The sequence below is a fragment of the Microcaecilia unicolor genome, chromosome 1 (assembly GCF_901765095.1).
Source record: "Microcaecilia unicolor chromosome 1, aMicUni1.1, whole genome shotgun sequence".
Taxonomy (NCBI): Eukaryota; Metazoa; Chordata; class Amphibia; order Gymnophiona; family Siphonopidae; genus Microcaecilia; species Microcaecilia unicolor.
Genome location: NC_044031.1, coordinates 25317169 through 25331643, shown reverse-complemented (window position 1 = coordinate 25331643; position 14475 = coordinate 25317169). Strand labels below are relative to the sequence as shown.

At 46.6% G+C, this 14475-nt stretch overlaps 1 protein-coding gene across 1 annotated transcript in view; it reads left to right on the top strand.

The window, feature by feature from the left end:
* Positions 1-14475, top strand: part of LOC115461585 (zinc finger protein 12-like) — a 64665-nt gene that overhangs the window by 37834 nt on the left and 12356 nt on the right. The window contains exons 8-9 of the mRNA XM_030191555.1: positions 13451-13621; positions 13761-13887. Coding sequence (XP_030047415.1) covers positions 13451-13621; positions 13761-13887 — 298 coding nt within the window. The remainder of the gene's footprint in view (positions 1-13450; positions 13622-13760; positions 13888-14475) is intronic.

Below are 14475 nucleotides of genomic sequence, written 5' to 3'. Positions count from 1 at the left end.
TCTCGTAGCCCATATTTCAAAAGGGGACGTGGCGAGGGGACCCAAGGTGGTGTCGCAGTGAAGACGCTGTGCTCATCTGCTCCTGCTGCTTTTTTTTCCAAGCATTTGTTTTGCCAATATTTTTTTTTACCCTACAAACGCCAAAGGGGAAGATTTCTGCTTCTGCCCGGCAGCCTCAGACCCCCGGATTGTGACGGCAGGGATCACTGGCTTCATGTCTGATTCCATATAGGGCATTCCATCTGGCCTGAGTAAGAAGGAAGTGTCACTCAGCCCAGCAGGGCCAGTTCCTCCCCAACTGCTGCAAGCTTCTGCATCAACGGGAACACCCTTTCTGATGGCACAATGGGAGATGGTGACAATGGACACCAGCAAGTTGGGTTGGGGAGCTCATTACAAGTTCCATCTGGCACAGGGCACCTGGATGGAACAGGAATCTCAGTGGTCAATAAATCGCTTGGAGCTCAGGGCCTTAGGCAACTTCACTCCCTGTCTGGTGGGGGCCCTGGTCCAAGTTTTCTCCAACAATGTGATGGTGGTGGCTTATACCAATAAGCAAGGCGGGACCCGCAGTCATCCAATTGGTGGTGGAGGTGGCCTCCCTCATGAGTTGTGTGGAGAAATATTTTCTCTGCTTGTCGACAGGTCACATTGTGGGGTCCTTGAATGTGTAGGTGGACTTTTCAGCAGGCACTCGTTGGACCCAGGAGAGTGGGAACTATCCAACCAGGGGTTTCAGCTGATAGTGGACTGATTGGGTTCTCCACTTCTGTACTTGATGGTGACGAAAAGGAATGCCAAGCGCCCAAGTTTTTCAGCCATTGGAAAGAATTGGGCTTGATTTGGGGATTGATTCCCTACTGCAGCCCTGGCTGGAGACACATCTACTGTATGTCTTTCCTCCTTGGCCCATGGTAGACAGCATGTTGAAAAGGGTTGTATTGTGCCTGGGCTGAATAATTTTCATAGCCCAGGATTGGCAGTGGAGGCCATGATACACGGACCTGATTTGACTGCTAGACGGGGGTCCTCTGTCTTCTACAGGTACACGGCCTACTGAAGCAAAAGGTCCCTTAGCTCCTTTCCTTTTTGGTCTTATGGCTTGGCCATTGAAAGGGTTTGGTTAAGACAAAAAAGTTATTCTGATTCAGTCATTTCCATCTTTCTTCAGGCTTGGAAACGCTTGGAGTGGAGGAGTAGCCTAGTGGTTAGTGCAGTGGACTTTGATCCTGGGGAAGTGAGTTTGATTCCCACTGCAGGTCCTTGTGACTCTGGGCAAGTCACTTAACCCTCCATTGCCCCTGGTACAAAATAAGTACCTGAATATATTTAAACCGCTTTGAATGTAGTTGCAAAAACCTCAGAAAGGTGGTATAGAAAGTCCCATTTCCATAATTTCCATACATTCGTAGAGTATGTGAGGGTGTGAAGGATGTCCAGGGGCTGGTGTTCTGAGAGTGTGGAGGACGTTCAAGGGCTGATGTTCTGAGTGCGGACTTTCTCCCTTCTCTGCTCAGATCACTCACATCCTAGCTTTTCTCCAAACAGGCCTTTAGAAAGGATTGGTGCTGGGTTCTCTAAAGTTCAGGTTGCAGCTTTGGCCTGTTTCAGGAGCCAGCTACAGAAGACATCTCTTGTGGCTCACCTGAATATCGTTCGATTCTTGTGGGGAGTGGGCTGCTTTCAGCCTTCCTTTTCATATGCTGTGTCCATAGTGGAACCTTAATTTAGTCTTTCGGGCTCTTCAAAAGCCTCCTTTTTGAGCCACTCCAAAAGGCCTCCTTGAAACATCTTATGCTAAAGACAGCATTCTTGTTGGTTGTTGCGTTAGCCTGAAGCTCCAAAGTTCTTTGTGCTATCTTGTCGGGATCCCTTTCTTCACTTTTTGGAGGTGGAGGTTTCCCTATGCACAGTTCCTTCCATTCTTCTGAATGAGGTATCAGCATTTCATCTCAATCTATGGAGCTTCTGTCTTTTCACAGAGAGGACGAAGAGGCTCAGTATTCTTCCTTGAAGCTTCTCGATGTGCATAGAGTCCTCATTAGATATCTGGAAGTCACGAATTAGTTTCGCAAATTGAACAGACTGTGCTTTTTGGTAAACAGATGCTTGGTCTTGTGACTTCCAGGTGCCTGAAGGAAACTATCACATCAGCTTATTTGCTTGTGGGGAAGCAGGCTCCTTAGGCCATACGACCTCATTCTACAAGGCATATAGTGACATCCTGGGTGTACACTACCTTACTATCTCCGGTGGATATTTGCAAGGCGGTGATGTGGTTGACTCTGCATTCCTTTGCCAAGCACTACAGGATGGAGTTGTGACATTCTCGGAAGCCAGTTTTAGGGCTTCAGTCCTTAGGGCAGCGGCGCCATGATCCCACCCACTCTAGGGATTGCTTTTGAACATCCCACAAGTTCTGGAAAAGTGGGAAGCCACGTAATGGAAGAAGAAATTAGGTATTACCTGATCTTTCCATTAGTCCTCTCCACTATTCCAGAGGTCTGCCTGAGATTTCTGAGATGATTAGTCAGTGTGCAGTAATGGGTCAAATGACTGTCGCCTTGCATGGTGCTTCCTGCTTATGTCTTGTTCTCTACAAGTTGTCAAAAGATGAAAGAGGTCCACACGTTTGATCATTTGGTTAGTGTTATATTAGCGAGTTGTTTGAGGTGGTTGTATTTATTCCGAGTTTCTCCTTCCTGCTTATCTACATAAATACTGAGGATCTGGACTGGATGCCAGCTCAGTTTCAGTTCTCTGTGTCCACAACTATCCACAGGTTCTGGAACAGTGGGAAGGTCTAATGGAAAGAAAATTATCAGGTAAGACCTAATTTCTCCTTAAGCCCTAGCAGTGAGTTCAACAGCAATGTGCCGGCCACTGAACAGGCAGTTTGCCTTGTGACCACCAACTAAGCCTCCTTCATGGAAGGTCCTCATAACAGACAGAACAGACAGGCATCCTGTGACTATAGTGGCTAGAATTTAGTCCCTGTAGCGCTCTAAAATTCAGTACTATGACCTCGATGTAAATACACCTGAAAGTTTCAGTGGACTGTAAATAGGTCATATGCACTTACCTGTGTTCCTGTGCTGGTGTCTGTCCCCTGCTAAGATGAGCCCAACTTTCTTTTCTCTTTTCCAGAGTGCTTTACAAGATCAGAAGCCGAAGTGCCCACGTGAAGATCCATCAGCTTCATGAGAGCGTAGTACCCTCTGGAACGTAAAGATGGTCCATTCTCATCTCATCCTACTCCTTGAAGCCTGCACCGAGTCCTGTGTGCAGCACTAGGGGCAGCAGACAGGAAAGACCCCCAACAATATGATCCCATTGCAGATGCCTGATCATGTCTGTGTCTATTTCCCTTTACACGGACACAGCGAGGACAAGGTTGTTACGTAAACTTTAGGGGAGGTGGCAGGGCTGTGAGACAACTCTACTCCATGATCTGTTTAACTGCCTTTTATAAATTTTGCCCTGTTAAAGATTTGCATGGACTGGTTCAGTAGAAGAGTCTGAGAGAAATAAATATGTACTTTTGGAATCTGCAGCAGTTGAAGCTCTGGCCATCAGTCTCATGGTTTCTTCGTGCTAGAAGCTCTTCAACTTCTCTTCCTGTGAAACAAAGAGAGAAACATGGCTGTGCAGACCTTTCATCTTCAGTCTGTCACGAAGATGACTTGTTTGGATGGGGAGGGTGATTCCTAGTATCTAGAGTATGGAGATAAGGGCATTGCCTAGAGATCAGATAAGGTCACGGAACATGCAATAACAGATGACGGTACGGTTTCCCAAACCTGTCCAACTGATCTTCACAGGAAGTCGGGCCCTCGGGCTGCAATGAGTATGTACGAGGTCAATCTACTATGCACCAGGAATGATACTAGGCAGACTAGATGCCATGTAGCAAAAATTTGAAATAGAAGTCAAACCGCATAATGCACAAAAAAAGAAAAATCGACAGAAATGGGAAACTATATTCATATACATAGTAACATGATAAACAAAAGCAGAAAAAGACAATTCAGCCCATTCAGTCTGTACTGTCCTCATAAGATATATTAACTATGTTACCAGACAGCAAATTAAAACAGATCAAAATCCATATGGGAAGACTTGTAGTCTTAATTTCTGTTTTGTTACACACCAAGCACACAAGAACTTACCATTGATAGATGAAATCAAGAGGACTGCACTAATTCTGAGTTAATACAAGCATGATGAGTCTTTCTGTCACGACCCTGGGTCAACCCACCTGTGGACCTCGGCAGGGAGTCATGTTCTGCTCCACGGTCATCTGGGAGCTGGCCTCCGGGTCGGCGTTTGTGGTGTCACGGCACTTTGCTGCCTTCTTGGGCGATGCTCATTCCCAGTTCACTGTGTCAGCAACTGCTGGTTTCCTGACGCACATGCCGGAAGCACTTTTGAGGCCCTGCTGCAGGGAGGGTGGTGGGACACCCTCCGATGATGTCAGGCTCCCCGGGCCACTGAAGGCGTCCTGGCCCTTTTCCCGACGACCTCGCAACTGCTGTTTTCTGTCCTGCCTGGCCTCTGCGTTCCTGAGTCAGTCCATGTCCCAGTTCTGCTGAGCCTGCCCCCAAGGGTTCTTTTCAGAGCCACTCCAGGGTCAGGTCTACCGGTCCTGCCCCCAAGGGCCATCTGCTAGACTACTATAGAGAGACTCGTCCACCATCGGTCAGGCTCCTCCTGCCCTTCAAGTTGGGAGCCCCTGCGAACAGTCCCAGGGCTCACCATCCAGACATATGACACTTTCTATAGATATTTCCACTGAGTGTAAGTGGATGGATGAATGAATAAGTATAAAAAGACAATGCAACTTACAGGGACAACTAGGAGAGGAAAGTCAGTAGCAAGTAGATTGCTTTCTGTGTCCAAAATAGAGATCTCTGCCGAAGAGAGAGAGGTACATAGATGATCCACAGTGAGTTAGGGCCTCTAGAGATAAGTGGTAGGAACGAAAGTGCTACGACATGGATGCAGGGAGCTTTCAAAAAGACTGGAAGGAATGGGTCACATTCAGCATTCACCTGTAAGAGTAAAGATGTAGTTTACAATTTATTAAAAACTCTATTAACTCCCCATCAGGTCATTCTGAGTGGTTTACAATAACCAATATAGAAATAAGGATCACATGAGCCTTACAAGAAGCTGAGCAGCTCAAAGCCGCATAGCTGATATGTTATGAGTTGTATAGATGGCTCACAGTCTGCCCATTTATTCTTGTCCCTAAGATTTTATAGCAGCTACTGATCAGAGTATAATGGCTTGCAAAATATCTCTCCATGTCCAGAACAGTCTTGATTTTTGTCTTATTTATGGTTCATCATTTTGGGTACAAGAGTATACAAGGTCCCCAAAAGAGAATGGAATGCTACCCAGTATACAAGAGTGTCTAACAAAGGCATATATTTAAGCTATGAAATGGCCTGAAGTATTGTAAGCTCCTTTGAGCAGGGACCGTCCTTTATTAATTTGTACAGCGCTGCGTAACCCTAGTAGCGCTCTAGAAATGTTAAGTAGTAGTAGTAAGTAACAGCGCAACACCTGGAATGCAGGTTAAAAAGAGGCCCCAGTTTGCAAGAACCCTGGCCCAGATGGAGTGCCCAACCATGAAGACCTGGTGAGCTGCAAAAATCAATTGATATGCAGCCAGATTTAACAGGAAGAACACTTGCCCTTCCAAAGGGGCTCCAAATAATGTTCCCAAAAATTATAGACTGATAACTTGTCTACCTACACTTTATGACCTGTTCACTGCAATAGATTCCAACAGAATATGCAGTCCCGTTGATTCCAACAACATCATGGCAATAGAACAGAAAGGCAATAAAACAGGAGTATATTGAACTAAAGAACAGCTAATGCTAAATTAAACTTGGTCAATGCTAGGAAAAAACCTCCTTGTCTGAGGAAAAGGAAATGGCAAAACCACTCCTGTCTGAGGAAAGGGGGAGTAGGAGGAGTAGGCTCTTGAGCAACACCAGTAGGCGACGTAGATAGGAACAATCTCTTTATTTAAATATACACTCGACTCAACACAGCCGTGTTTCGGCGCTACAGACGCCTTCTTCAGGAGTCTTGTGATATATAGATATACGAATATTAAGCTCAAAAACCACTCCTGTATCATGCCAACAAATCCATTGAGGGAGGGGGGGTCCTTCATTGTGTGGTCATCAGGAGTCTATTCTTGACTCGAGGGCACATCTGGATTTGGTGTGCTAAGAAAAGCAGAGATCTCAGTATGGCATGGATTGATTACAACAAAGGCTTTGAAAGCATCCTACACGCATGGCTAATAAATTGCCTTGAAATGTATAAAATAAACCCTAGACTGGTTAAGTTCACTGCAAAAGCGTGGCAAACCTCGCTCCATCTGAATATGAAGAGGGACAGTTTGTGATTCCTAATTGAAAAGCACTTTTCCAAAACTCACTCAATTCAGTCTCGAGTTATACAATTAAAGTTTGTTCATCAAGGCAAGATTAATTTGCTGTCGCTTATTCCTCTGCCAAAACTCACTAAAGTCCATGGTATTTTAATGATTTAACTTCACTCATTCCAAAAGCCACTACCATGGGTAACTCAAAACTGAGAGTAATAGACTGAGTTTTGAAAATGTGCTCTTCAATTATCAGGATCCAGTGAGGAATATTTCTGGGAGACTCCCTATCACCACTATTGTTTTGTATAGCACTTAATCCACTGACTACTGTTACTAGTTCTTTAGCCTATGGGTTTAGCCATAATCCTAAAGTTAGTAAAGATGCTCTGGTAACATCACATTTACTGTTTGTAGTTGACTTGAAGCTCTACAGTCCCAGGAGTACAGGAAGAAACAATCCATCATAAATTACTGAGCGAAGGTCATTACAGAATATTACAGAAGATTAAAATTGCTGAGCGAAGGTCATTACAGAATATTAAAATTGATAGTGAAATAAGACCCAAGCAATTGATCCCTGAACTCTTGTAGCTCTTTGGAATTTTAGATTGGCCTCTTGATATAGGAACAAGAAAACTCCATGATCACACGGTCATTTATCATAATCGGCATCTACCAAGACTTGTATATTCCTAAAGCTGAAGAAGAAATGGATCACATGAAAATAGATTACACTATACTTTCAGGGAGTTAATTTATTTTGAAATATTTTTATTAGTAGTAAGCAGAGCATATTCACAATTTTTGAATGACAGAAAATCAAATTGAGCAAGCCTGTTACATGTCCAACAAATTCAAGAGAGACTTCACATTTCAAATAATGCAAACAACTTGTTATGCAAGGATTGACTATCTCCAACAAGACACGTAGAACGCCCTAATGCCTCAGGTATCCACCCCCACCCACCCCCTAAATAGCTTTCACACTGATGAGATCTGAGCTAGAGACCTTGATTCTAGGTATGGAAGATTCTACTACTTGTTATGTAAGTTAATGAGTTCCATAATGGTTTCTTTTAAGTTTCTTCCCTTTGCCTGAGTTCACGTCTTCCACCTCCAATTTCTCAACATAGATGGTATCTAGTTTCAAGTATGTAAGTGGTCTCATAAAATAGTGATCAGCTTAAAAGTATGTGCAGTGATGGCATGCACATGGGTAGAGTTTGAGCAGAACATACGTGTGCATTTATAAATGGTAAAGTACGATGGTGGCCATTTCAGAAAGGCTGTTTGCTTTTGAAATGTGCATAACCTGGCACTTAAATGTTTATCTTGCATAAACTTCTAAGTTCCCATTTTACAAAACTGAAATATGCACATCAAAAAGCCAAGTGTGTGCAAATGGCAACCGGGCATGGGCTGGGTGTGTATTGGGTTGGACTAGGGTGTTCCTAGATGTGTTTATTCCCCCTTTTAGTAGGGGAATAAACTTATCAGCCATGATACCTTGCTGTCAGCATTTATACATGGTCTAACCCACAAATAAGTTATGGCAAGAGGGTAGTTTGGGCAGGACCACCTGACACAAAGAGGCTGGAGGTCTGGTGGACTCCCTGACACAAGGGGCAGACCCCCAATAAACCCCCTGTCCCACAAGTAGAAGCCCTCCCTTTGCTGCACCCCTGCCTCCTTTCCTCCCACCCTGGTGGTCTATTGTCCCCCAACCCCCCCCCCCCCCCAGTACCTGGAAGCAGGAGGAGGGAGTAAGCAATCCCTCCTCCTGCAAGCATAGCCTCAAAATGGTGGTGCCCTGCCTCCTGTATACCCACCAGGGTATTTGGGGTGGGGGGTCTAGGGGTCCACACCCACTGGGAAGGTCTACTGGACCCCCAGGGTTGACAGTAACAGCACAGGTGGAGAGTTGAATCCTGCTGTCCTGCTTCCCCTCCTGCCCTAATGCCAGCTGGCATAGGGTTTTAAGCGGTAGAGCTAGTTTTCAGCATGCAGAAGTCTAGTGAGACTGCCGAGACCTGCGAGACTACTGCTGGAAGTTGCAGCAGCCATATTAAAAATGTGTCGGCGCCAGCCCTGGGCACAGTAGCCACTAGACCACCAGGGCCATTCAAGGTAGGACCCACCTACAGGGGGCTGTAGTGTGTGGGAGGCAACTGCGGTGGTGGGGGGCTGTAATTTGCGGAAAGGGATGGCAATTGTGATGGTAGGAGGGCTGTGATTTGCAACAGGACACGGTGGGCAGTGGTTGTGGGGGCCCTATGATCCTTACTGCCCAGGGACCCCAAACACTGTCAGTCTTCCCCTGAGCAGAGGTGTTCCCTGGAATAATCAAGTATTTTTAAAGGATGTGTGAACCATAGGGGAAGAGCAAAGGGCCAAAGTGCACATCAGGGGCGTAGCCACGGGCGGGCCTGGATGGGCCCAGGCCCAGCCACTTTCCCTCCAGGCCCACCCAGCCAATATCCCGGGTGTCAGCAGGTGGGGCGGTGCTCCGCTGGCGCCGCAGTCCCCACCTGCCTACCAGCTCCCCCGACGGACATGACCTTCTTCTTCCCCTGCCACCCGGCACCTGACCTGATCCAGCCTTTAAAAAAAAAGTCCGTGAAATGCCTGGCGTTTGCTCTGCTCGGCACTGCTGCTGTATTAGATTGTAATCTATTAGATCTATTAGATTGTAAGCTCTTTGAGCAGGGACTGTCTTCTATGTTTGTGCAGCGCTGCGTACGCTTTGTAGCGCTATATAAATGTTAAATAGTAGTAGTAATAGTAGATGTGGGCTGTGGCTGGAACTAGGGGCAGGTGGGATAATGGGGCTGGAACTGAGGGCTGAAAAGAAGGGGCAGCGAGAGGGAGGGCAGACCCTGGATGGATGGGAGAGGGAGGGCAAATGGTGGATGGAAGGGGCAGAGAGAAAGGGCAGACAGTGGATGGCAGAGAAAGAGAGCGAAGACAGATGCTGGATGGAAGGAAGACGGTGAAAAGAAGATGAGGAAAGCAGAAACCAGAGACGACAAACTGTAAACAAAATATATATTTTTATTTTTTTGCTTTAGGATAAAGTAGTATTGTAGATGTCAGGCATTTACCTGTTTTATGAATACAGCATAATCAGGCATTGCATTTCTTACAAAGCAAAGTTTGAAGGATATGTGCCATTGACATGTTTGCCTTATAGCAGTCATATTTGGTCAAGTTTAAGATATGGGATAAAATCACTATATTTAAAAATGTCGGTGTTCCATGAACCAGGTATGTGGTTTGTGTTAATGCAGGAGAACTGTTGCACAGACTGTTTACTTAGAAATCCATCATCGAATGCAGTCTAAGGCATTATTAGAGTATCCCAAGAAACACTACTCACACCTAGTGCCCACACATATTAGCTCTGGGCCTACCCAAAATGTCAGGTCTGGCTACGCCACTGTCAGATAAATAAATCCTAATCTCTCTATATAAAACGCACCTCCAACGTTCTAATGAAGCCACACTTTCCCAACGTTGTAAAAGTGAAGTGGCTGAGGCCGCCTTTGCTCCATGAGTGTCTGCCCCGCCCACGAGTCAAACGTGATGACGTCAAGGGTGGAGCACAGACACTCAACGAATCGGAAAACGGTCAGTGACGCCACCCCGGCACATCACCCAAGCCCCTCCCCTCCGCAAGCCACGCAGGGGAAGAGTACTCCTCCCCCTGCCTATGAAACACCTCTTACTACCCCCACCCCCACCCCCCCCCCTCCCCCGCATCACCCCAACCCCACCGCAATGGCGCATGACAAAGCCTCTAGCCCCCCCCCACAGAGCATCACCCAACCCCCTACCCAAGGCGCAACACCAAGCCCCTATCCCCCCCCAACCACCTCGCCACCTGCAGCCCTTGGCGAATCACCAAGCCCCTCCCCCCAAATCCGACACCCACCACCCATCGCATCACCAAGCCACTCCCCCCCCAAATCAACCCCCTCGCCACCGCCAATACTAACGGTATATAAAGATTTTTAAAAAACATAAAACGCACCTCCGTAGACAGCCATCTCACATTGGCTGACGTCTCTGCAGCCGCTCCTCCTCTCCCCTCTTCGTCACTACCCCTGGAGGGAGGCCCCGGAGGAGCTCAGCGACGACAGAGGGGAGAGGAGGAGCGGTTGCAGAGACGTCAGCCAATGTGAGATGGCTGTCTACGGAGGTGCGTTTTTGAAGATTCCTAGCGACTGAAGTGCCATATGACTATATTTAAGAGGTCTTCCCTGGTGAATCTAAAGAAGTGGAGTTGTCAATACAAGTGGAAATTGAGAGAATAAAGAAGTGGCCCCTGGAAATCTGGTAGTGTGTGAACCCCTTGGTTGAAAATTCTTACGTTTGCCATTGTTTTTAGCCTGCAGTAAGAAAGAATAATGCAAAACTTTTCTGACATTTTCAATTTTTATTTTATTGGGGCTTATCACCTTTGAGAACACTTACCCGAGGCACTGTGCAGCAGATACTGTTTAATATAAAACTTAAAATTTTGTTAACACCATAACTAAAAAAGTGTGTGTATTTTATATATATATATATATATATATACACATACATATACTGTACATATCACAATAAATAAGAAACGGGCAACACAGACACTCGGAGGGAGGGACATAGCTTGCAATACTTTGCTGGGGGGACGTGCTGAATTCAGATTGCTATCTCCCACTGACACGCACACACCCCCTACCACCGAAAAAAGAAAAAAAACATCTACATACAGAACAACCCTACCCTACCCCACAACGGTATCTCACACCCACACTGAATCACTTTCTCTCTCACACAGCCTGGTGTGTCTCTGTCTGTGACACACACACACACAAAATCAATCAACATTCTGTCTTTCTCTCTCCCACACACTAACTCGGCCACCACACACACACACACACACACACACACACACAGAGTCTCTCTCTCTAACACAGTGTCACTCACACACACACACACTCACACTCACTCTCTCTCACACACACACTGTCAAACATACACACTCAAATGAAAACTTTGTTAGCGCCCGTTTCTAGACTACTACTACTAATACTTAGCATTTCTATAGCGCTGCCAGGGTTACGCAGCGCTGTACAAGTTTAAACATGGGGAAGGACAGTCCCTGCTCAAGAGAGCTTACAATCTAAAGGTAAAAACTATGTAGTCAGTGTAGGTATCAGGAATGGGAAGGTAGTTAGGCACCAAAAGCAAGGGAGAAGAGATGGGCCTTGAGTAAGGACTTGAAAATGGGCAGGGAGGGCGCATGGCGTATGGGCTCAGGAAGTCTGTTCCAGGCATAAGGTGATGCGAGGCAGAAGGGGCGGAGTCTGGAGTTAGCGGTGGTGGAAAGGGTACAGAAAGGAGTGATTTGTCCTGAGAGCGGAGGTTACGGGTGGGAACATATGGGGAGAGGAGGGTAGAGAGGTAATGGGGGGCTGCAGATTGAGTGCACTTGAAGGTCAACCCCAACTTGTCATTTTGTCCGTTAGATTGTAAGCTCCTTTGAGCAGGGACTGTCCTTTTTTGTTAAACTGTACAGCGCTGCGTAACCCTAGTAGCGCTCTAGAAATGTCAAGTAGTAGTAGTAGTTTAATTTCTTACAGAAACGGGCCTTTTTTTACTAGTCCTATATAATAATTCTCACCTCCAACATTCTGAGGCGGCCTGGAACCATGGATCCCTTGGAGGTGGTCTGCAGTTGGAGTAGATAATAGTGACGTCACACAACCCACACCAGATTGGCCAGTAGAAGGGAGAGGGGCAGAGCCATGATACAGGGAGCACTAGCAGCAGCGAATCAGCACAACACTGCAGCAGGAACACAACAGAAGCCTCTCTCAAACATACACACTCAGAAGAAAGCCTTGCTAGCACCCGTTTCCTTTCAAACAGAAACGGGCCTTTTTTACTACCTCTCAACCCTCATCTCCCCTTACGTTCCTACCCGTAACCTCCGCTCTCAAGACAAATCCCTCCTTTCAGTACCCTTCTCCACCACCGCCAACTCCAGGCTCCGCCCTTTCTGCCTCGCCTCACCCCACGCGTGGAACAAACTCCCCGAGCCCATACGCCAGGCCCCCTCCCTGCCGATCTTCAAATCTCTGCTTAAAGCCCACCTCTTCAAGGTCGCCTTCGGCACCTAACCTCTACACCTCTACCCAAGAAATCTAGACTGCCCAACTTGACATTTCGTTCCTTAGATTGTAAGCTCCTTTGAGCAGGGACGTCCTTTTTGTTTATTTTGTACAGCGCTGCGTAACCCTAGTAGCGCTCTAGAAATGTTAAGTAGTAGTAGTAGTAGTTTTAATAAATAAATGAGTTGAAGCTACAGTGTGGTAAATTTAAAACGAATCGGAGAAAATTTTTCTTCACCCAACGTGTAATTAGACTCTGGAATTCGTTGCCGGAGAACGTGGTACGGGCGGTTAGCTTGACGGAGTTTAAAAAGGGGTTAGATAGATTCCTAAAGGACAAGTCCATAGACCGCTATTAAATGGACTTGGAAAAATTCCGCATTTTTAGGTATAACTTGTCTGGAATGTTTTTACGTTTGGGGAGCGTGCCAGGTGCCCTTGACCTGGATTGGCCACTGTCGGTGACAGGATGCTGGGCTAGATGGACCTTTGGTCTTTCCCAGTATGGCACTACTTATGTACTTATGTACTAAAAAGACTGCTTCAGATGTGAAACCAGGTGATCAGTAGCAAATGCCTGCAGGGTTAAATGCTTCAGACTATTTCGGCAGAGTAAAACAAATAAACACTTCAAAGCAGTTAAGGCTACAACAATTACAGCCGTGCCTCTGCAAAAGCTCGATCTGAACGTGCAGAGGCAGAACTGACAGCCTTAGAAACAGTCTGCAAGAGCTAAACCCCACCCCGTCGTGGGCTGTCAGTATAAAGCGCCACGCCTCTAGAAGAAGACGTCATCAGTCTGCGCGTGATGTCATCAACCTGCGCTCAGCTGCTGCAGAGCGGCAAGAGGAAGAAAAGCTGCTAAAAATCAGAAAACGATTAGTTTCTGCTGATCTCTTCGCCGTATCCTCTAACAGCCCCCGAGCGCTGCAAGAGGCAAAAGCTCTTTCCTAGCAGCCAGAAAACGATCCCCCCCCCCAACATACACAGTCCATTTCTAATGCTGCAAACAGCAAAAGCAGAGAGGGCAATGCCTGCAGGAGCTTCTGCTCAGGTAGGAGACTGCTGCTCCCTCTTTGTAAACAGGACTGAGCTGAGGGAAGGAGAGAGATCAGGAGTCCCCACAAAGGGAGGGTTTTGTTTTAAATGTGTGCGTGGAACTGATTCCCCGTATGAATTTATTTTTCTTTCAGGGCTTAGTATCTTTTGAGGACATCGCTGTCTATTTCTCCCAGGAGGAGTGGGAGGATTTAGAAGAACAGCAGAAGGAGCTTTACAAAGATGTGATGAAAGAGAATTATCAGACTCTCAACTCACTAGGTAAAGAATAAATATTTTTGTTGTTGGAAGCAGGGGCATATCTGCTTGGGGCCTGGGCCCCGCAGATTTCGCCCCGGAACCCCCTACCGCCGTTAACCCTCCCTCCCCCGCCTACCACCATCACCTACCCCCGAGGTCTGCTTCCTCCTGCCGGCTTTTTAAAATATTGCTACGGCTGGCGGGGGACCCCAACCCCCCGCCAGCCCAGCCGCGGTCTTCTTTAACTTCTTCATCCTCGTCGTGCTGTGAAAGCTGCATGCATCCTATATTCTGTAACTGTATTCTATAAATGGTGCTGAGTTGGGCGCTGTTTATAGAATAGTGTTTGTTAATGGGTGCGAGAATTTACTCCAACTGAAACCTGGTGTAAATCCTTGCACCTAAATTAGATGAGGCTCTGCCTAATTTTGTAACACTGTGCACAAATTCCAGGAATGCCCCTGATCTGCCCATGGCCCCCTTTTCAGATCTATGCATAAATTTAAATTATTGCAGATTAGCACCAGTAATTGTTAATGCCCGATCCAGGACCCCCCTTTCCAGTTCCAGGACCCCCCTCCTCTTCCAGTTCCAGGACCTGCCCCTCCC